This window comes from Dendrobates tinctorius, unplaced genomic scaffold (assembly GCF_039654945.1).
Source record: "Dendrobates tinctorius isolate UK_male_01 unplaced genomic scaffold, ASM3965494v1 ptg000144l, whole genome shotgun sequence".
NCBI lineage: Eukaryota > Metazoa > Chordata > Amphibia > Anura > Dendrobatidae > Dendrobates > Dendrobates tinctorius.
Genome location: NW_027361811.1, coordinates 1,396,775 through 1,418,987, shown reverse-complemented (window position 1 = coordinate 1,418,987; position 22,213 = coordinate 1,396,775). Strand labels below are relative to the sequence as shown.

At 40.8% G+C, this 22,213-nt stretch overlaps 1 protein-coding gene across 4 annotated transcripts in view; it reads left to right on the top strand.

The window, feature by feature from the left end:
- ERCC6L2 (ERCC excision repair 6 like 2) overlaps positions 1-22,213 on the top strand; it is a 243,374-nt gene that overhangs the window by 21,967 nt on the left and 199,194 nt on the right. For all 4 annotated transcript variants that reach the window (XM_073545954.1, XM_073545955.1, XM_073545956.1 and 1 more), the window contains 2 exons: positions 19,954-20,147; positions 20,845-21,006. In XM_073545954.1, coding sequence (XP_073402055.1) covers positions 19,954-20,147; positions 20,845-21,006 — 356 coding nt within the window. The remainder of the gene's footprint in view (positions 1-19,953; positions 20,148-20,844; positions 21,007-22,213) is intronic.

The window sequence follows — 22,213 nt, the reverse complement described above, 5'->3', positions numbered from 1 at the left end:
GGCTAATCAAAAGTTGATCAGTGGATGCCGGAAGGTAGAAAACAGTCCTCTGGGTTCCCAAGCAGCGATGCAGATAACTGTCATGACTGATGGATCATGTCCTGAAAATTGATTTGCACTAACGCTATATTATCTAGGGCTGCACACTGCTCCTATCAGTCTGCTGCATATGTAAGTGAAGTAGCACTCCAGTGCCTGCACTCGCATTTCACTGTATCACTGACACCTCAGATACTAATACTTAGTGATTGGTTACGAATATCATCTTAAATTTGCTGCAAAATTTACTGTGTATTTCACCCTTTGAAACAAGTAAAAATCTACAGCATAAATTGACAAGACTGAGTTTATCAAACTCATAGTCCTGGCCAACAAATGTTGCTGGTGTTCTCTGGTTGAGATATCATAAAATTTCTTTCAGAAGTGCTGATATTTTAAAAGGCAGCAGATTTTCCATGCAAAATATTTAGTGTACTTGACATGTGAAAACAACCTAACTGACATCGCTGATGAGCTAATCTAAGTAGATATAGTACATAGCTCCCATATTTTCTAGACTCATTGCTGACCACTTCATAACTCTCCAGCACTTTGTTTCCATCCTTTTCTGGGTGCTTCTTGAAGTATGTTTGGGGTCATTGTCCTGCTGGAATACACATGACCTAGGAAAGAAACCCAGTTTTCTGACTTTGGGCACTACATTGCAACCCAAAAATCCTTTGATAATCTTCAGATTTCATGATACATTGCACACAGTCAAGGCACCCAGTGCCAGAGACAGCAAAACAGCCCCAAAACATCTTTGAACCTCCACCTTATTTGACTGTAGGTACTGTGTTCTTTTCTTTGTAGCCCTCATTCCATTTTCGGTAAACAGTAGAATGATGAGCATTACCAAAAAGTCCTATCTTGGTCTCATCTTTCCACAACATGCTTTCCCAGATGGATTTTGGCCTACTCATGTACATTTTGGCAAACTCCAGTCTAAATTTATTATGTCTCTGTGTCAGAAATGGGTTCTCCTGAGTCCCCTGCCATAGCATTTCAGGTCATGCAGATGTCGACGGATAGTTCGCACTGACACTGATGCACCCCAAGCCTGCAGGACAGCTTGTATTTATTTAGATCTTGATTGGGACTGCTTATCCACCATCCGGACTATCCTGTGTTGCAACCTTTTATCAATTTTTCTCTGCAGTCCACGTCCAGGGAGATTAGCTACAGTGCCATGGGTTGTAAACTTCTTGATTGTCCACGGTGTGCAGCATAAAGGCACACCAAGATCTCTGGAGATGGACTTGTAACCTTGAGATTGTTGATATTTTTCAACACTTTTGGTTATCACGATCTCTGACAGCTCAGTTCTCTTCTTCCTGTTCTCCAAGCTCAGTGTGGCACATACAATGGAAAGAATGAGTCAACTTCTCCCCTTTTTATCTGGTTTCGGGTGTGATTTTCATATTGCCCACATCTGTTAATTGCCACAGTTGAGTTTGAACTAACGTCACATGCTTGAAACAAAGTTGTTTACCCACATTTTTGGAAACGTGCCAACAATTTTGTCCAGCCATTTTTGGAGTTTTATGTGAAATTATGTGCAATTTGTTTTATTTTTCTCTGTATTTTTTTTGTGTTGTTTCAATTAACACAAAGGAAATAGTCGTGTATAACAAAACGTGTAATTGCAATATATTTCTGGGAGAAGTACTTCATTTTCTGGAAAACTTTCAAGGGTGCCAATAATTTGGGCCATGACTGTATATAGTGGATGGTGCTCCTCTGTACCTACATATTCTGGTTCATGTCATTATAATGCTGTGTGCCCAGTTGCACACTCCTTCTGAGGCTTTTGTCATTAAATACCACAAATGAAAGCCTGCAAAATATGCATTTGTATAACTATACAGTGGTATGTTGTCTGAAGGGTCTTATTGAAAAATATTTTTAAATAAATAAACGTAACACTTTTTTCCTGCTGTGCTTTCTTATTCAGTAAAAAAAGACATTTCAATGCATACCAACCCGCGGGTTCTAAAAATATACTCCTTTGACCCTTGTGAAGTGAATGTAGCCTTGTGAATATGTTTAAGGGCTTATTCAGACTTAACAAAAACTTGATTCCAGCTCACCCAGTTGCTCTATGCTCATCCACCTGGGGCTCAGACACCGGCCTCGCCCTGGCCTCACATCAAGTATAATAAAAAAAATTGGAGTCCGGCTCAACAGGACTGGATTTTTCTTTTCTTTTTCTTTTTCAAAAGAAAATATAGTGCGTACAAAAGAAAATTTTCATGGTCGACATGACTGGGTCGACCATGAAAATTTTCTTTTGTACGTGCTATATTTTCTTTTGAAAAATAAAAAGAAAAGAAAAATCCAGTCCTGTTGAGCCGGACTCCAATTTTTTCTATTATTCTGACTTCAGAATTTCTGGCACAAATGCTATCCGTGTTTTTTAGGGTTAGCACTCATACGTATATTAGTTTATGGCAGAGGTTGGGAACCTCAGGTCCTCAAGTCAATGGCTTGTGATGTAATTTTCTCTGTCCCTTGGGAAGATTCTTGGGTTCCACAGTGCTAGGGCTGCAGGCCCCATTTTTCCGTCACAGGCTTTTTAATTCTTCCTTAGACTGTGCACACACTTACGCAGCATTCATTAGTGAGTGTCACGGTGCACGCAACGCTGGATTATGTCTTGATGCTGGCCAATGCGAGTGCCAGGACGTTCTTTGTCGGCAGAGTTAGTGCACTCTGTGCTCCAGTGCTATGATGAATGTAACAATTGTAGTGTTTCCTGTGTAAAGTATTCTGCAGTTGCAATGTCTCCTATGTAATGTAGATCATCAATCTCAGTGTCGCCTATGTAATGTATATACAGCAGCCTCTGAATCTTGTATGTGATGTATATACAGCAGTCTCAGTATCACCTATGTAATGTATACAGCAGTCTGTCTCATGTGTTTTATACAGCAGTGTGAGGACGTGATGTATATACAGCTTCCCAATGTCTCCTATGTAATGTATATACAGCAGCCTCTGTCTGTCCAGTCTCTGTTTGAAGACTTCCATTGAAGGAGAACTCACCACTTCTCGTGGCAGCTTGTTCCACTCATTGATCACTCTAACTGTCAAAAAGTTTTTTCTAATATCTAATCTGTGTCTCCTCCCATTCAGTTTCATCCCATTTCTTCTATTCTTTCCTTTGCAAATGAGAATAAAGTTGATCCTTCTACAATTTGACAGCCCTTTAGATATTTGTAGACCGCTATTAAGTCTCCTCTCAGTCTTCTCTTTTGCAAACTAAACAATCCCAAATCCTGCAACCTTTCCTCATAAGACAGGGTTTGCAGACCGGTCACCATTCTGGTTGCTCTTTTCTGAACTTGCTCCAGTTTGTTGATGTCTTTTTTAAAATGTGGTGCCCAAAACTGGACACAATATTCCAGATGAGGTCTGACCAAAGAGGAGTAGAGGGAAATAATGACTTCACGTGATCTAGACTGTATGCTTCTGTTAATACATCCTAGAATTGCATTTTCCTTTTTTGCTGCTGCATCACACTGTTGACTCATATTCAGTCTGTGATCTATTAGTATACCCAAGTCTTTTTCACATGTGCTGTTGCTTAGGCCTATTCCTCCCATTCTGTATATGCTTTTTTCATTTTTATTGCCCAGATGTAGTACTTTGCATTTCTCCCTGTTAAAAACCATTCTGTTAGTTGCTGCCCACTGCTCCAGTTTGTTTATATCTTTTTGAATCCTCTCTCTCTCTTCTCTAGTATTAGCTATCCCTCCTAGCTTTGTGTCATCAGCAAATTTAATCAGTTTACCCTCAATTCCTTCATCTAAATCGTTGATAAAGATGTTGAACAATACAGGGCCCAGGACAGAGCCCTGTGGTACCCCACTTGAGACATTCTTCCAACTGGATGTGCAGCCATTTACGACCACTCTTTGGGTCCAATCACTAAGCCAGTTATGAATCCACCTAAAAGTTGCCTTGTTCATTCCATACATAGTCATTTTTTTAAGTATACAGCAGTCTTCAATTCCTGTGTAATGTATACAGCATGCTTAACACTATGCTTATGTGTGCATGCTCAACTACTAATTTATTCATCTTCTATGGAAACTGTCCCAATAATCTGAGCATGGTACTTGGCAATCCCATATAGAATGAATGAGGTGGCAGTTATGCATGCGCACTGCCAATCCATTCTGATGAATGGGGTAAAAGTGTAAAACGTATCCATTTTGCTGATCCAAAGGTGTCCCAGTGGTCGGACCACCACCAATTAATGTTATTATCTGTAGTGTTAATAAGTGATAATGTCTTTTCACTGGCCAACCCCTTTAAAGCACATTCATGTGTAGTTTACATATCTATCTACATTTTTTTTCATTTCCTTTCATTCATTTCTGCAATGACTCTTTGTGACTCCAGCTTGCTGAGTCCTGACAGTGTGTAATATGCTTACAGTCTGTCGCAGATTTGAGCGTGTGGTCAATTGCATAGCTGCTGTCATATGCTGATTAGAAACTTTTCCTGCTTCTCTCGATGTTCTATTGAGGGAAGCGAATGAGAAGCTCATTGGTAGGAGAATAACTATGGAAAATGGCATACTTGTGGCCACGTGATAGCACACTCGAGAGTGCTCGTATTGCACACTGTCAGAAATCTGCAGTCACAGAGAGTGATTGCAGAAATGTAACTGAATCCCAGAAATCCATTTTAAAGGGGTTATCTGGGATTTAAGTAAAAAAGCATGTAGTTGCTAACATAGGCAACTACCCGTCTGTTGTACCCAGAGCTGCTGCCAGAGATTAAGCTACTCCCTGTCAATATAGCTGCAGTTTCTCTTCCTGATTGCAAGGACGGAACTACTGGTGTCATGCTGATTGACAGCCATGTCTCAGCTGCCTAATGAGGAGAAGCCGGCTGTCAATCAGCATGACACCAGTAGTTCCATCCTGTCATCAGGAAGAGAAACTGCAGCTATAGTGACAGGGGAGTAGCTGAATCTCTGGCAGGAGCTGTCAATGGCCAGCTCCGAGTACAGAGGGCAGGTAGTTGCCTCTGTTGTCAACTACTTGCTTTTTTTTTTATAAAGTCCCGGATATCCACTTTAAGGTTGTGATTGTCTTTAATGAATCCACTACCTACATTTATACATTTTCTGATTGTTTTGCATTTATTGTATTTATATCTGTATTTCATACTATTCTGCGCTCTCCACGCAGTGTTGCCTTGACCTTGTATGACCTGGGGTGGTCTCTATCACTTAACAATGGGCATCCCTTTGGTGAATGAGAAATGCCCCAGTGCAGATTGTGTGCCAGTTTCTGTGGCCTGTTTCTTCTGGTCATCCAGTGTCTCTCTGTGTGCTTTCTCTGAAGCCGTGCCAGTGTTTTCTTACGGTTCACTGCACATTGTGCCATTGTTGGAGCATTCTCTTTAGTTTACTTTGTCTACATAACTCCGATAGCATCTATCTCAGCAGCTGAGGATTCAGATGAACCTGGAACAAATAATTACCCAGCATGTACCATGTTATTATTCACAAGCATGCGGACTTGGCAGTACCGTTAGGGGCCCCTTTTTAAGGCTTTAAATCAGCTGGACATACACTTTTTCATCTTCAGCCATGCTTGAGGTTTGCTTCCCGCTGATGCCAGGCTGATATGTGCCAGCTTTACTGGGGATGACAATAATGGAAGGATTGCCTTCATTGTTTTCAGATTAATGTGACCATATCAGTTTTAACAAACATTGAGTTTTAGGCAAGGTCTGTACACTCGTTTCTTTCCATTCTGCTAGTGAGTATATTTAGAAAACGGCTTAAAGAGTTACCGTCATTTTATTTTCACAAATCAATAGTACGCATGAAAAAAGAAACTTTGTAATAGATCTTATTTGAGAAATGTTCTTCTTTCTCCTCCTAGACTGATCTTTCATTCTCAAAACTCTCAATTCACAGATACAACCAGTGTTCCGGGAATATAGACTTTCCCATTACTGAGGCGGAAGATGGCAGATAGTGCCCTTAAGGTTCTATGGAGAACTGTAACTGTCATTTCAGTAAAACTCCTCCCCCGTCCGTGGAATCTAATTAGCACCAACTGCCATCTCCTATCTCATTAATGGAACACTTTATCTTTACTGAATACAGATTTTATCCATGAAACAAAAAAAAAAAGTTCAATCCAGGAGGAGAATGAAGCAGATGTCTCTAATAAGAGAAATAGCAAAGGTTCTACTGGTACTATTGATTTTTGAAAGAAAAACTCTTTAAATGTCTTCTCCAAATCTGATGGAATTTTCAATCCAAGAAATCTGCAGCCTTTTCCTTCCAGTTAGCCTTTTTTTTTTTAGTTCCAGCATTCTGCATTTGTGATCTGCTTTCAGAAATGAATGGAAATATCCTATTTTCTTTTCTTTTTAAGAAAAAAGAGACTTTCTCGCCTCCCCAATGGCTTCCAAACACAAGTATGAACACATCATTACTTTCTAGGCCAAGCACTGTTTTCTTGTGGCTTAACGATGACGTTTTGAGAAGATCATTACTTTAATCCTTGAATTTGAGCAGATCTCCTCTACGGCTCAATCTTCATGTCAGCATTGTCAATAAGCCTTCTCAATATATATATATTTTGAAAGTTTTGTCCACATGGAATAAAAATGTCACGTATTGTCTTGTGTGATTGGCTACACACACAGTATGTACCTTAGAGATTATGGGTGGTATTCAATGATGGATTCGGGAGGTTCAGGACAGGATTGAATTTGTCTGCCAAAGCCTCGCTTTGTCTTGACGAAATCTCTGTATGAAAGCATAGTTATGTGTTTTGCCTGCATCTTGTGCTCAAAGCTGAGCTGGAAAATTTGAGGTGCATGAAATGGAGTTGAATGCTTTGCCACCCTTCCATTCGAAATGCATGGAAGCTTAAGAGAGCCGAGTACAAGAACTTTCCATTTGTGAGGGGCTGGGGGGCCTCGTGCCTTTGTGCTTGCTTTGTGGGGTGTGAATGAAAGATTTGTAAAATGTCATGGTTTTCCATTCTGCTCCTTTCTGAATGAGGACCAGAACACATACTGTCCTAACCCTGGGTGATTAGCTCTAAAGTTTTAGTGAGTCGGAGGGCTCGACTCCATTTTTCACTGCTTTCTTTTTCCTTTGCTAGTTTTTGTCATCTTTTGTAATCCCTCAGCTAACCACGTTTTCTGTGTGGAAGAAGACCTTTTCTACATGTATACAGCACAACACTTGAAGTGGGTGGTAGATGGTTCATTTTTGGGGTTGTCCACAACTTTAGATAACAAAAATAGACCCCAGTATATCAGAAAAGTTAAAAATAATGTATACTCACTTGAAATCCTGCCCTGGTCTCCAAGCTTGCTCTTCCTGTGTGGAGGAGATTGTGACTGCTGCAGCAAGTGATTGGCTGCAGTGGTCATATGTCTGTATGACCAGAATATGAGATGTTATCTGTACCCCCCATCACTCGCTAGAAGAGGGAGCTCAGATACCGGTGAGGAGCCCGGAGCAGCACTTTGAGAGACGTAGCAAGGGATCAATAGGTGAGTATGCAAATATTTTTTTTCTGGGCAACCTCATTAAGTTATGAAGAATAGAATAATTCATCAAAAGAAAATTTGACAATTTGACAAAACACAAAATATCTTTAGATACCAAGTTACACTGAGAGCCATAACTTTTTCATACTGATGTTGCTGTGTGAGGACTTGCTTATTGAATTTTGAAGCATGTAAGGGTACTTACATGGGAGTACACAGGTGAGCCCTGGGGACATGTGTTAAGGGTAATCTGGTACAACAAACACCTTATCCTTCCTTGAGATTAATATTGGTGCCATGAGATAAAGGGAATCTGTCTACCAGTTTTTGAGATCTGGATGATGAAGGGCTGAGATCCTGATTCTAGCGTTGTGTCATTTGCATGCTGTCATTTTGATAAAATTCCTGTTGTATCTGTTGCAGATTTACTAGTTCTCTGTATGCTGAGCTCTGTATAACCCCGCCCACACCACTGATTGGCTGCTTTCTGTGTACTCTTTGCATAGGCTGAAAGCAGCCAATCACTGGAGAGGTTGTGTGGTCACACAGAGCAGGGGGGACTGCATAACATGAGACAACTAGTCCTCTAGTGATAATCTCCTTCTGATAAAACACTGATTTTATTGCTGGGCTGCTCATTGCAGTTTTAAGTGATACATCACTGGAATCAGGCTTTTCTGCGTCTACTGTACATGAAGCTGTGGTCAGATTACCTAGCAAAAAAAACTTCTGACAGGTTCCTTTTAAATGGTGAGAATTGGGATTTTCTTTATTTTTCCTATGTTTTTTGATTTGTACCGTATATTGAATAATTGTATAAAGAACTACTGTCCCCCTATAATGTGTTCAAATCAGCACTGGCTAACGATTGTAATATTGATTGCATACAATAATAAAGTTATAGCGTAAGGCTTGTTTCACATTAGCGTTTTTTTGTGCAGCGCATCGTGCGCGTCCTTGCATCAGGCGTACCTATGTTTAGCATGGCGTGCGCATGGTCTTGCGTTTGCACGCGTTCGTATGCGTTTTCGTGCGCATGCATTTTTTCAAGGTGTGTGCCTAGGTGCGCCAGATGCAACCTGTTGCATTTTTGGGTCCGCCGAAAGGCGAAAAAAAAAAAAAAAAACTCATGCGCACGCTTGCGCACGGAATGCAGGCGTGCGCATGGACATGCGTTCGTCTGCGTTTTCGTGCGCATGCGTTTTTGGCGTAACAATGTGTAGACACTGGTTTTAACCCCTAGAGAACGAATGCGCATAAACGCATGCAAAAACGCATGATGCGTTTTTTTTCTTTTGCATGCGTTTCTCTTGCGCACGATGCGCAGCGCAAAAAGACGCTAATGTGAAATTAGCCTAAGTACACCTTTTTAACACTTTATTTTTATACTGTTTTAACTGCAACAAGTTCGGAGGGTGTCCGGGTCCTGAGAATTCTACTAATTGCTCAAAAACTTTCCCAAGAGGTGGACAGCTTTGGAGATAAGAGCGAATACCCCATTATTCAGGTTAGAAACCAATGCACTCTATTGAATCTGAACCCCACTCTGTCCACTCAGACAGGAGCTATTCACTTCTGAGCTCCGCTATGCACCTCTTGAAAGAGTTATTGGGTGATCGGTGGGGATCAGGACCCAGAGCCCGCCATTCTGCTTGCAATTAAAAGGCAGTTAAATATAATATTTACTTACAAAATAGAAAGTTATCCCCTATTCATAGGAACACAGGCTCGACCTTCGCATCATTTATTGTCTGTGGGACTGACAGAGAATGCTGAGTACAGTGCACAGCTATTACCACAGTCCAATAAACAATGAATGGAGCTCTACCATGCACACTTCCACTCCATGGAAGACTGGGCTCCGTAGCCCTGCTTTTGAGGTTCCAGAATTCCATTCTCAGGATTGCCGGGCACCTAACTGGTTAGTCCTCCAGGGTTCAGCAAATGAAACCTCAACCGTGTGATTATTTTGGGAGTAACAGTTTAAAGGGAACAGTTCATGTCCCAAAATGTGGGTGCAATCTGCAGGTTAATAAGGTTTTTTGACAATACAGATTCCCCTTTAAGACATGCTCTGGCAGTATGTTTAGTGTCATTGTCCTGAACCTACGTCCCAGTCTCAAGTCTTTTGTAGCCTCTAACAGATTTTCCTGCAGGATTCCCTTGTATTTATCTCCTCCTAAAGAAAAGCCTCCCACAGCTTGATGTTGCCACCACTATAGTTGACGATGGGGCTAGTGTTTTCAGGATGATGTGGAGTGTTCGTTTATCACACGTAATGTTTTGCATTTAGCCCAAAAAGTTCTACTTGGGTCTCATCTGACCAGAACATCTTCTTCCACTTGCTACCTGTTTCCCCTACCTGGATTTTTGCAAAACGGCAATTGTGATTTTTTTTTTATGACTTGCTTTCAAAAATTAATTTCTTCTTGTTACTCTAAAATAAAAGCCAGGTTTGTAGAGTATACAACTAATAGTTTTCCTGTGAGCAGATTCCCCCACTTGAGCTGTGGATTTCTGCTGCTCTTCCAGTGTGGTCATAGGCCTCTTGGCTGCTAATCCAATTAGTGCTCCCTTGCTTTGTATGTCCATTTATGTGGACGGCCATGTCTTGAGAGGTTTGCTGTATGATGCTCCGTGAGGTGTTCAGAGCTTGGGCAATTTTTTTTATTACCTACCTTTACTTTTTTCTTGTCCACAACTTTATCCCTGACCTGTTTGGTGTGTTCTTTGGATTTCATGAAGCGGTTTGATCTCTAATGTCTAAGGCTGGTTTCACATTAGCGCTTTTGTGCGCAGCGCATCGTGCGCACCCGTGCGCATGCGCACTGCGCACCTATACTTAACATGACGTGCGCATGGTCTTGCGCATACTTGCGTTTTCGTGCGCATGCGTTTTTTTGTCTTTTGCGCCAGGCGCGCCAGACGCAACATGTTGCATTTTTGGTTCCGCCCTGTCTCGTCAAAAAAACGCATGCGCACGCTTGCGCACGGAATGCGCAAAAACACCACATTGGAGCCTATGGGAACGCATGCGTGCGCATGGTCTTGCACACGCTTGCGTTTTTTTGCGCATGCGTTTTTGAGTTAAACAAGTCTAGAATGTTCTCTAGACAATGGAAAAAACGTCACACCTAAAAACGCATGCGCATAAAAAACGCAAACTCATGCAAAAAACGCATGTAAAACGCAAACAACGCTGCGTTTTTTTTACACATCAGCGTGCGCATGACGTTAAAAAAACGCGCGTTTGTTTTGCGTTTTTCTTTGCGTTTTTTATGCGCCCGATGCGCTGCGCAAAAAAACGCTAATGTGAAACTAGCCTAAAACAGACCTCTGCGGCCTTTACAGAACAGCTGTAGTTATACTGGGGCTAAATTAATAAATTACACACAGATGGATTTAATTTACTAATTACAGTGGGTATGGAAAGTATTCAGACCCCTTTTCATTTTTCACTTTGTTTTATTGCAGCCATTTGGTAAAAGTGTGGTTTTTTCCAGTCAAGATGGGGTGCAGATGGTACATTAACGAGGAAAAAAATGAACTTTTTTTTGAATTTACCAAATGGCTGCAATGAATCAAAGAGTGAAAAATTTAAAGGGGTCTGAATACTTTCCGTACCCACCGTATGTGACTTCTGGAGGCAATTGGTCACTTGGGATTTTATATAGGGGTATCAGACTACAGGGGGCGGAATACAAATACATGGCTCAATTTTCAGAGTTATATTTTAAAATAATTAGAAAACCATGTTTCATTTAATTTACACTTCACGAATACTTTTTGCCTTGTGTTGGTGTATCACAAAATCCACCCAATAATATACATTCAAGGTTGTGGGTGTAATGTGAGAAAATGTGGAAAAGTTCACGGGATATACTGTACATACATATCTTTGCCTTAAAAATGTTCCCAGCGGCTCAGAACAAAGTCAACTCTTTGCTGTAGTTATAGAAAATTATCTGACCATTGAAATGAGACTTTTGACATGATTTTCATAACTGTCTTAAGCTTGATGGATTTTTCCGCTTTCAATCTGTAACCCTTGTACGAACACTTCCCATTAATGACCCCTGCTCCCTCCAGAGTATAAAATGGAAAAAGAAACAAAACAAATGCCCATTCACTGACCGTCAGATTTAGAGCAGCACGTGAGAGATAAAACTTGCCTCTACTTGAGCGTAACTCCTAAAGCATGTAAAGAGCATATTTTGGAATAATTTCTTGGCCGCAGAAGGGATTGTGCAGGCTGAGGGCTGATGAATGAACTCTCCCTAGAGCAGACCTCTTGTACTGGTGCTGAAGTTGAAGAGGAAATGAATGTGTATTTGTCCTTGATATGACAAGGTGATTGGATCAGGTTTAGCTGATATTAGTCCTTGGGACATATGTAATGCAATTAATAAAATATGCTCCAGATGAGTTAGGGAAATACTTTTTTTTTGTGTCGTGTTTTTTTTACCTAGCCAAAAAACTGATGACAGGTTATATGTAGTAATAATTACGGTAATAACTCATTGACAGTTAGACAGGAATGTAGGTCAAAAGTTGAGACCTAATAAATATTATTTTGCCACATTAAAGATTGTATTTTTGCCAATGTCAACAGGTTTATGCCATCCTATCTGATGGCAGCTTGAAGAGGTAACAAAAATTCTGATTTTAGCACCACATTCTTATACATACAACTTAAGGCTCGTTCATACAACCATATTTTTGGTCCGAGGGCTGTCCGTGAGAAAAAACAATAGCACTTGGACTAATATTATTCAATATACATACATCTCTGAACTAATCTCCCGATACCTTCCCTCACGTGATCTCCGGTCCTCCCAAGACCTCCTTCTCTCCACCACACTTATTGGCTCCTCACCCAACCGCCTCCAAGACTTCTCCCGAATATCCCCCATCCTCTGGAATTCCCTGCCCCAACACGTCCGACTATCATCCACACTCGGATATTTCAGACAGAACCTGAAAACCCATCTCTTCAGGAAAGCTTTCAGCCTGCAATGATCCCCGCTGCCTCCTCACCACTATTGGAGCTACCGCCTCACCAACACCGGAGCTATTGCAACCCCTACCTACTGTCTCCTTCCCCACCATCCTGTAGCATGTAAGCCCGAAAGGGCAGGGTCCTCTCTCCCCTCTGTATCAGTCTACCATTGTTAATTTACTGTAAGTGATATCTGTAATTTGTATGTAACCCCTTCTCATGTACAGCACCATGGAACCAATGGTGCTATATAAATAAATAATAATAATCATAATAATAATAAGGCAAAAATAAAAGAAGAGCTATTTTTTTTTCACTTACCAGATCTGCATGCGGAAAAAATTGCTGTTTCGTAAATTGGATTAGACTAATCCATTCAAGTCTATGAGAGCGGAAAAAAATTGCATGCCATACAGAGCCACAGAGCAACATCTGAGTTTTATGGATGCATTGCAGTTTTGTGACAATGGTAACTCTAAATGGTCCTGTAAATGATTACTGTAATCATTTACAGGACCATAACTAACCATAACTTCTACTGTAAAAAAAAAACTGCATACACACAGCACAGGGATGACGAGTGTGAAAAAATTGTCCCACTTTTCTGGATTAAACACAATTTTTTTTATATGCTCTTGTGAACTTACCCTTATACAGTGGATTGCGAAAGTATTCACCCTCTTGACATTTTTTCATGTTTTGCTACCTCACAACTGGTTCTTTTGAGGGTTTGCATCAGTTCATGTAAAGAACATGCCTACAATTGTGAACATTTGGTTTTCTTTTTATTGTGAAGCAAGCAACAAATAGGACAAAATAACTGAAAACTTCAGTGTGCATAACTATTCACCCCTTTAAAGTCAGTACTTTGTAGAACCTCCTTTTGCAGCAATTACAGCTGCAAATTGCTTTGCTATTCACAGAGTGCTGTATCTAAACATATAATGGAAAGTTGAGTGGAAGGAAAAAATGTGGTAGAAAAAGGTGCACAAGCACCCGGGATAAGCGCAGCCTTGAAAGAATTGTTAAGAAAAGGCCATTCAAAAATTTGAGTGAGATTCACAAGGAGTGGACTGCTGCCGGAGTCATTGCTTCAAGAGCCACCACACACAGACGTATCCAGGACATGGGCTACAAGTGTCGCATTCCTTGTGTCAAGCCACTCATGACCATTAGACCTTGCCAGAACCGTCTTACCTGGGCCAAGGAGAAAAAGAACTGGACTATTGCTCAGTGGTCCAAGGTGTTGCTTACAGATGAAAGTAAATTTTGCATTTCATTTGGAAATCAACGTCCCAGAGTCTGGAGGAAGAGTGGAGAGACCACAATCCAAGCTGCTTGAGGTGTCTTGTGAAGTTTCCACAATCAGTGATGGTTTGGGGAGCCATGTCATCTGCTGGTGTAGGTCAACTGTGTTTTATCAAAGACCAAAGTCAGCGCAGCCGTCTACCAGGAATTGTTAGAGCACTTCATGCTTCCCTCTGCTGACAAGCTTTTTGGAGATGGAAATGTCATTCCCCAGCAGGACTTGGCACCTGTCCACACTGCCAAAAGTATTAATACCTAGTATAAAACCAACAGTATCACTGTGCTTGATTGGCCAGCAAACTCACCTGACCTTAACCCCATAGAGAATCTATGGGGAATTGTCAAGAGGAAGATGAGAGACACCAGACCCAACAATGCAGACGAGCTGAAGGCTGCTATCAAAGCAACTTGGGCTTCCATAACACCTCAGCAGTGCCACAGGCTGATCGCCTCCATGCCATGTTGCATTGATGCAGTAATTGATGCAAAAGGAGCCCCAACCAAGTATTTAGTGCATTTACTGAACATACACTCACTGGCCACTTTATTAGGTACACCATGCTAGTAACGGGTTGGACCCCCTTTTGCCTTCAGAACTGCCTCAATTCTTCGTGGCAGAGATTCAACAAGGTGCTGGAAGCCTTCCTCAGAGATTTTGGACCATATTGACATGATGGCATCACACAGTTGGCGCAGATTTGTCGGCTGCACATCCCTGATGCGAATCTCCCGTTCCACCACATCCCAAAGATGCTCTATTGGATTGAGATCTGGTGACTGAGGAGGCCATTTGAGTACAGTGAACTCATTGTCATGTTCAAGAAACCAATCTGAGATGATTCGAGCTTTATGACATGGCGCATTATCCTGCTGAAAGTAGCCATCAGATGTTGGGTACATTGTGGTCATAAAGGGATGGACATGGTCAGCAACAATACTCAGGTAGGCTGTGGCGTTGCAACGATGCTCAATTGGTACCAAGGGGCCCAAAGAGTGCCAAGAAAAAATTCCCCACACCATGACACCACCACCACCAGCCTGAACCGTTGATACAAGGCAGGATGGATCCATGCTTTCATGTTGTTTACGCCAAATTCTGACCCTACCATCCGAATGTCGCAGCAGAAATCGAGACTCATCAGACCAGGCAACGTTTTTCCAATCTTCTACTGTCCAATTTCGATGAGCTTGTGCAAATTGTAGCCTCAGTTTCCTGTTCTTAGCTGAGAGGAGTGGTACCCAGTGTGGTCTTCTGCTGCTGTAGCCCATCTGCCTCAAAGTTCGACGCACTGTGCGTTCAGAGATGCTCTTCTGCCTACCTTGGTTGTAACGGGTGGCAATTTGAGTCACTGTTGCCTTTCTATCAGCTCGAACCAGTCTGCCCATTCTCCTCTGACCTCTGGCATCAACAAGGCATTTCCGGCCACAGAACTGCCGCTCACTGGATTTTTTTTCTTTTTTGGACCATTCTCTGTAAACCCTAGAGATGGTTGTGCGTGAAAATCCCAGTAGATCAGCAGTTTCTGAAATACTCAGACCAGCCCTTCTGGCACCAACAATCATGCCACGTTCAAAGGCACTCAAATCACCTTTCTTCCCCATACTGATGCTCGGTTTGAACTGCAGGAGATTGTCTTGACCATGTCTACATGCCTAAATGCACTGAGTTGCCGCCATGTGATTGGCTGATTAGAAATTAAGTCTTAACACACAGTTGGACAGGTGTACCTAATAAAGTGGCCAGTGAGTGTACATTTGAGTAGACCAACATTTCGGTTTTAAAATCATTTTTCAAGCTAATGTTATAAAGTATTCTAATTTATTGAGATAATGACTTTTGGGTTTCCATTGGCTGTAAGCCATAATCATCAACATTAACAGAAATAAACACTTGAAATAGATCACTCTGTTTGTAATGACTCTACAGTATATCATATATGAGTTTCGCTTTTTGTATTGAAGAACTGAAATAAATTAACTTTTTGATGATATTCTAATTTTGTGAGAAGCACCTGTATATGCTGAGCTTAAATAACAGTTATATTGAAAATGTATTTAATGATCTGTTCGGTTTTCCAATAAAATGGCACTCCAGTAGTTTTTTAAAGATATAAACATTTTCAACATTGTTCTTGCAGTGTGATTTCCTTCATCCCCTGTCAGTTGCATCCATACATTAAAAAATATATAAAGTGCTCTCAGTGAGAGAAACAAAATAGGAATCTTGTGGGTGTGATACCTTTTAATGGCTAACAAATAATAGTGAATGTTGTTACAAAGCAAGCTTTCGGGACTGCTTACGTCCCTTCATCAGGCTGATATGACAAAATATTTGAAGAAACCTTATTTATATACAGTTTAAAGCACAACATTTCAATAAACAAACAATGAGCTTGAAGAGAGAATCCTTAATTAGGTAAGATCAGATAGGTAGTATGAAAAGTTCTGAAGATCAAAGGGCTAATTGGAGTAGATAGCTCAGATATGGTAATGGGTCATAAAACCTTCTGACAAATTGAGTCCTGTGTGAATAGAATCAAAGATAGTAATGAATTTATGCTCCCACACTCTCCAATGTGTCTGCGATTTAAAATTGCCTTTTAAAATGACAACTTTCATATTGCCTATGTTGTGTCCTGGACCACAGAAATGTTTAGCCACAGGTAAATGGGTTTTTTTTGTCTGTAATTGTATGACGATGAGACCTCATCCTTGCTCTCAGTCTCTGTCCTGTTTCTCCAACATACAGGCCACCCACAGGACATATATTGCATAGAATTAAATACACCACATTGGAAGAGGAACTATCTTCTCCACTATCTACTCCAAGTAGCCCTTTGATCTTCAGAACTTTTCATACTACCTATCTGATCTTCCCTAATTAAGGATTCTCTCTTCAAGCTCATTGTTTGTTTATTGAAATGTTGTGCTTTAAACTGTATATAAATAAGGTTTCTTCAAATATTTTGTCATATCAACCTGATGAAGGGACGTAAGCAGTCCCGAAAGCTTGCTTTGTAACAACATTCACTATTATTTGTTAGCCATTAAAAGGTATCATACCCACAAGATTCCTATTTTGTTTCTCTCACTGAGAGCACTTTATATATTTTTTTCTACTGGCTAACACGGTACCAAACCACTTTTTTCGTTTTTCATCCATACATTATGAACCCTTTTATCATAGGCTACCATGTGACATGCAGTCTGACTAGTACATGTCCTGCCTAGAAGCTGCCAGTTTCTGATTTCTTATGAACGATAGGATGATGTCATCACCTATATAATTCCTTCTGCCAGTGCTTGGCGCTCCAAGCCATCTCTGCCCTCCTTTTCCCCATTTATTTGAATATTTCTGCAGTATGTAGGAGATATGTTAGTTGAGTCCATAAAATATTTAGCAGCAGAGTTATAATGCTCTGCTGACTCACACTAATGAATTACACCAGTGCTAGAGAATATAGTGTATTTCTATGAGATGCTACTTCACACTGCTCCAACCTGCCTCCTGCTTGTAAGAGCTGACAAGCATAAAACTATCAGAATAAGAAGCCAGGACAAAAAGACTGAAGCGTTATCATATACTGTAGCGTGCGCCAAGATTCTATATTATAACCCATTTCTGTCTCTAAAAAGCTAGATGCATGCAAAATATAGCCTGCACTATGGCAACGATAAGGGCACCTTAGAAATAACACATCAACTATAAAACTTGTATAAACAAGGCCTACACAAAAACCTCTACAATATTATTTTTTAATTGCTTATGCTTCAGTTTATAGACTGAAATAAATTTTATCCAGTGCTGTGTTAGCCACTAATTTTTTGCAATTTCCACCGACCGCTTAAAAAAACATGCAGACTGTAACCATGAATTTTAAATTATTTGTCATAGGGTTTATAACACAGACATAATACATTTTAACCAATAGATCTTGGAATATAAATAATTTCCACAAATTGATCTGTTAAAAAAAAAATGTTCCTGTGCTGTGATAATCGTATAAATGTGCCCTTGCTATGTACTGTGCAATGGCGCTGTCTGATCGTACAGCAACATGGTCTGATCATGCTAAATCTCCTGTGAAGGGGTGGAAGGAAAAACGTATATAGACATTAGCTGATTCTTTCTGTGAGGTAAAGCTTTTGCTGTTTGTTTTTAAACCTGTTTTACCTCACAGAAAGCAGCAGCTGTGATCCCATGCTGTCCTGTCTGTATATCCTCTCGTGTCTTTCCCTGCTCAGGATGCTGTGAAATATGCAGGCCATGTTCCTGCCTGGTCAGGTACAGCCATTACACAGTACACAGCGGGGTCACTTTTATATATTACAGCAGGGCATCACAGCTGCTGATTTCTGTGAGGTAAAACATGTTTAAAAGCAGAGAGGTAAATGTTTTATTCACAGAAAGCAGCAGATGCAATCCCCTGCTATCCTGTTTATATAAATCTTTTTTTTGCTTCCTCTCCTGCCTAGGAGACATGGCCAATTTACATTTTTGTTTTTTACTCCCCTACTTTCAAGAGCCATAACTTTTTTATTTTTTTTTTTTGTCCATCTATGAGGGCTTGTTTTTTTTTGCAGGTTAATTTGCACGTTTGAATAACACCATTAGTTTTACCACATATTGTGCAATTTTGCTTCTGTTTTTTTAGGATTTTTTTTATGGCGTATATTGTATTGTAAAAAATGACCTTGAAATATTATTCTCATCCGTATGCCTATGATGAGACCTGTAATGCTTTCATTTTTCGGTCTTTAGAGCTGTGTGAGGGCTTATGTTTTGCCGTGACTTTTTTATTAATACTGTTTTAGGATAGATGTCAAAAAGGTATTAATAAAAAAAGATGTCTTCCGCCGCCAAACATAAGCCCTCAAACAGCTCTATAGACCAAAAAAGCATTATATTACATTTTGATCGCTTCTCAGAGCATTTTTACAGCCTTGCAGTGACCAAAAGAGAACAATTTTGGCCTTTTGAATTTTGATAGATTTGACTTTTATAGCCATGGCGATACTGCATATGTATATATTTTTTTAATATCCTTATTTTTAACAGGGAAAAAAGGTGATGATTAGAACTTTTAGGTTTTTTTAATTTATTTTCATGTTTTTTTAAATATTTTTTTTTACTTTCTACTGTATCTGTTAGTTCCTTTAGGGGACTTTAATCTGTGATCGTCTGATCGATTGTGCTGCTTACACTAATACCACAGTGTTGCTATACATATTAAAAATCACAGTCTCCTTTGAATCCCAACTCACATGCTCCTTGATAACAACAGGCATTGAGGTCTTGGAAAAGACCCCTGGCCGCTATAGCAACTCATCAGCGCCTTGCAATCACATCACTTGACAGCCAATTGATGCACTTCCATGCTGATACACTGTTAATGCAGCATTTAGCAGGTATACTGTCGCGATCAGAACTCCACTCCTCATCCTGCTCTTGTTAGAGGCACATGATGACTGTTTATTACAGCCATTATCTGCCAGGTATGGGGCAGGTTCACCTCTTGAGCCCGCTCCATACACTAGCTCCCTATTTGCGCCGTACATATACTGTACTCTGAATGTTGGTAAGGGGTTAGATGACCGCCTATCAGCTACATGCATGTGTACAGATCGAACTTAAAAGGAAGCTGTCACCAGGAATAATGTTGTTAACCTGCTGACATGGGGTTAATCTGCAGGTTAACAGCGTTATTCCTGGTGACAGGTGCCCTTTAAACACTGACATTAAGTTGGCATAGACTATCATTATTCTCTGCAGCAAATGTTCTATTTTTACAGAATGATGTTCTGCCGAGAATTATGATTTTTTAAGCAGACTAAATTATTAAACCCGAGGAACGTCCGGTGATTTGTGGCCAGTTTAGGCCGAAATGACAGGTGCGTTCCCGATGATTGGCCAGTGTAAGTGCACCCTAAGATCGATGTGTAGCTAATAAGTGCTGGAACAGAGAGCGGTAAAGTTTCCAGGGCAGTGCCTGCCACCTCCAGCATTAGTACTGTGGAGTAAGGAACCTGCTGACACACACCTTATCGTACTTCATGGTTGATTTCAGGTCTTTCTGATTGTATCTCCATTATCCGTGCTGTTCAACTGGAGAGATGAGCTGGAGACATGGGGATATTTCAAGCTGACAGTCATTCATGGAAATCGGAAGGATTTTGAGTTAGTCCGACTGAAGCAGGGAAAATATGAAATTGCCTTAACTACATACGAGACTCTCCGCCTGTGTCTGGATGATCTAAACAGGTAAGTGGAGCACCACAGCAGGGTGGGAGGCGAGACCTGGCCGGTGTGAAGATTGGCCTCCGCACTGCCTGTTGTTGGTTTCATCTTTGCTGTTCGATAAGTAATACATGCAGACATTCCAAGCACATAAATGGCTTCTCTAACAATAAGCCCAAGCTGGACAATCCTTCTAGCCACAGCAGGAAACTCCTTGATCAGATCATCAAAGTGGTAAAGGCAGAGGGAAACAAAATCGTGCTTTAACCCCCTTCGAAAGTTAGTGATTTTCACTTTGTGCATGTTTGTTCTTTTCCTCCTGTTCTTCCAAGAACCCTTAGTTTCTCATTACCCATGTTATTATATTATCAGTAGCAGCACATAATATTGGGACGAGTCCAGCTATCAGCTGGTTAGAGGCAGTGGTCCGACGAGCACAGTCCACCTATACTGTTCACTATGCGCAGGCCCATAAGTTTAGGAGTATGGTGGCTCAGATGTATTGACTTTAATGGGGCAGTGCCAGCTACAACCTCTTTGCTTGGTAGACAATGAATGTTATTTCCTTGCCGCACACATAGGGGTCCTAAGACATGATGAGCTGTTCCCCAAGATCCTCACACTGAAGTGCTTTTAGCCACCAGCTTATTTCTTTAGCTTTGTTGACCTTTTGCCTGCATCTTAACGTTAATAAATCAGGGGGATATTCTCTTTCCTACAGTATAGAGTGGTCAGCGGTCATTGTGGATGAAGCGCATAAAATAAAAAATCCAAAGGCAAGAGTGACGGGGGTAATGAAAGCTTTAAAGTGCAAAATTCGTATTGGACTCACAGGGACTATCTTGCAGAATAACATGGAGGAGCTGTGGTGTGTTATGGATTGGTAAGTGTCTTTATGGTACGGACCCTCTATCTTACTTTGTCTGCCTCCATTTCCATAGCTATGTAAGCAGTAGGATAAAACATAGGCTTGTGTTGGCTTAAAGGGGGTTTTCCAGGACTGTCATATTGATATTGTATCAGTATGCCACATATCAGCCATCAATTTGTCAGTCCTGGAAACCCCTTTAACTGTGGGGACCAAGCAAGGCTCTGACCAAGTGTGCGCTATGTTTGTGCACTTACCCAATAGTATTTATCAGGAGCTGTCGCCAGACCTGATTAGGCTGGTGTATTTGCTTTGAAAATCCATGGCTGTATAATCCTTATTTTAAAGGGTTTGGTTACTACTTTTTTTTTCATTTTTGACCTTTTCTTAGGTTAGGCGTCAATACTTGATTTGTGGGAGTGTGTGACACCCAGCATCCCTTGCCAATCAGCGGTTACCGGTGTCAACGTCAGGCGGACGTTCTTGCATGCTGCCGAAACACAGCAGCTCTCATTTGTATGGTAGTCACGGCTGGGTACTGCAGATCCACTCCTGTTCAAATTAATATAGATTGGATCTGATATACTAGGCCACAGCCACTGCAGTTTTGACAACGCTGCTGTGTTCCGGAAGCATCAAAGAACTGTGCCATTAACAGCTAATTAGTTGGGGTGTCACACTCCCGAAAATCAGATATTAATAGCCTATCCTAAGGAAAGGTCATCAATAAAAAGGTAATGGTCAAACCCCTTATTATCAGGATTATACAGCCATTTTGATTTGGATTTTTAAAGGACATACACCAGCATCATTAGGTCTAAGAGATCAGTTTAATGAAATATACTGCTTGTGACAGATCCCATAGGCCCCGAGTTACCAAATGCAGGCCAAAAGTGTGTTCTTTTTGCCTCCGTCTAGCTTGTATATGTCTGATATCAGATATTTAACTGTTCGGTACCGTACAGACTGAGCTTCCTATATAGAGAGTCGCTGTGGACCAAATACCTGCTGAGCATATACGCCTGACAGCGGTGACCACTACTGTTAGTGCTTAGTGTAGACTCACCCTGCCAATGCTATAGTAGCACATGGGCCCCTGAATTACTCATGGGACACACATTTTTCATAGTAGCACATTTGGACATAGAAATAACTACACTTGTATTATTCTTTTAAGCAGTGTTTTTTCATACCTTCATTATTTTTGAAACTTACGCCAATT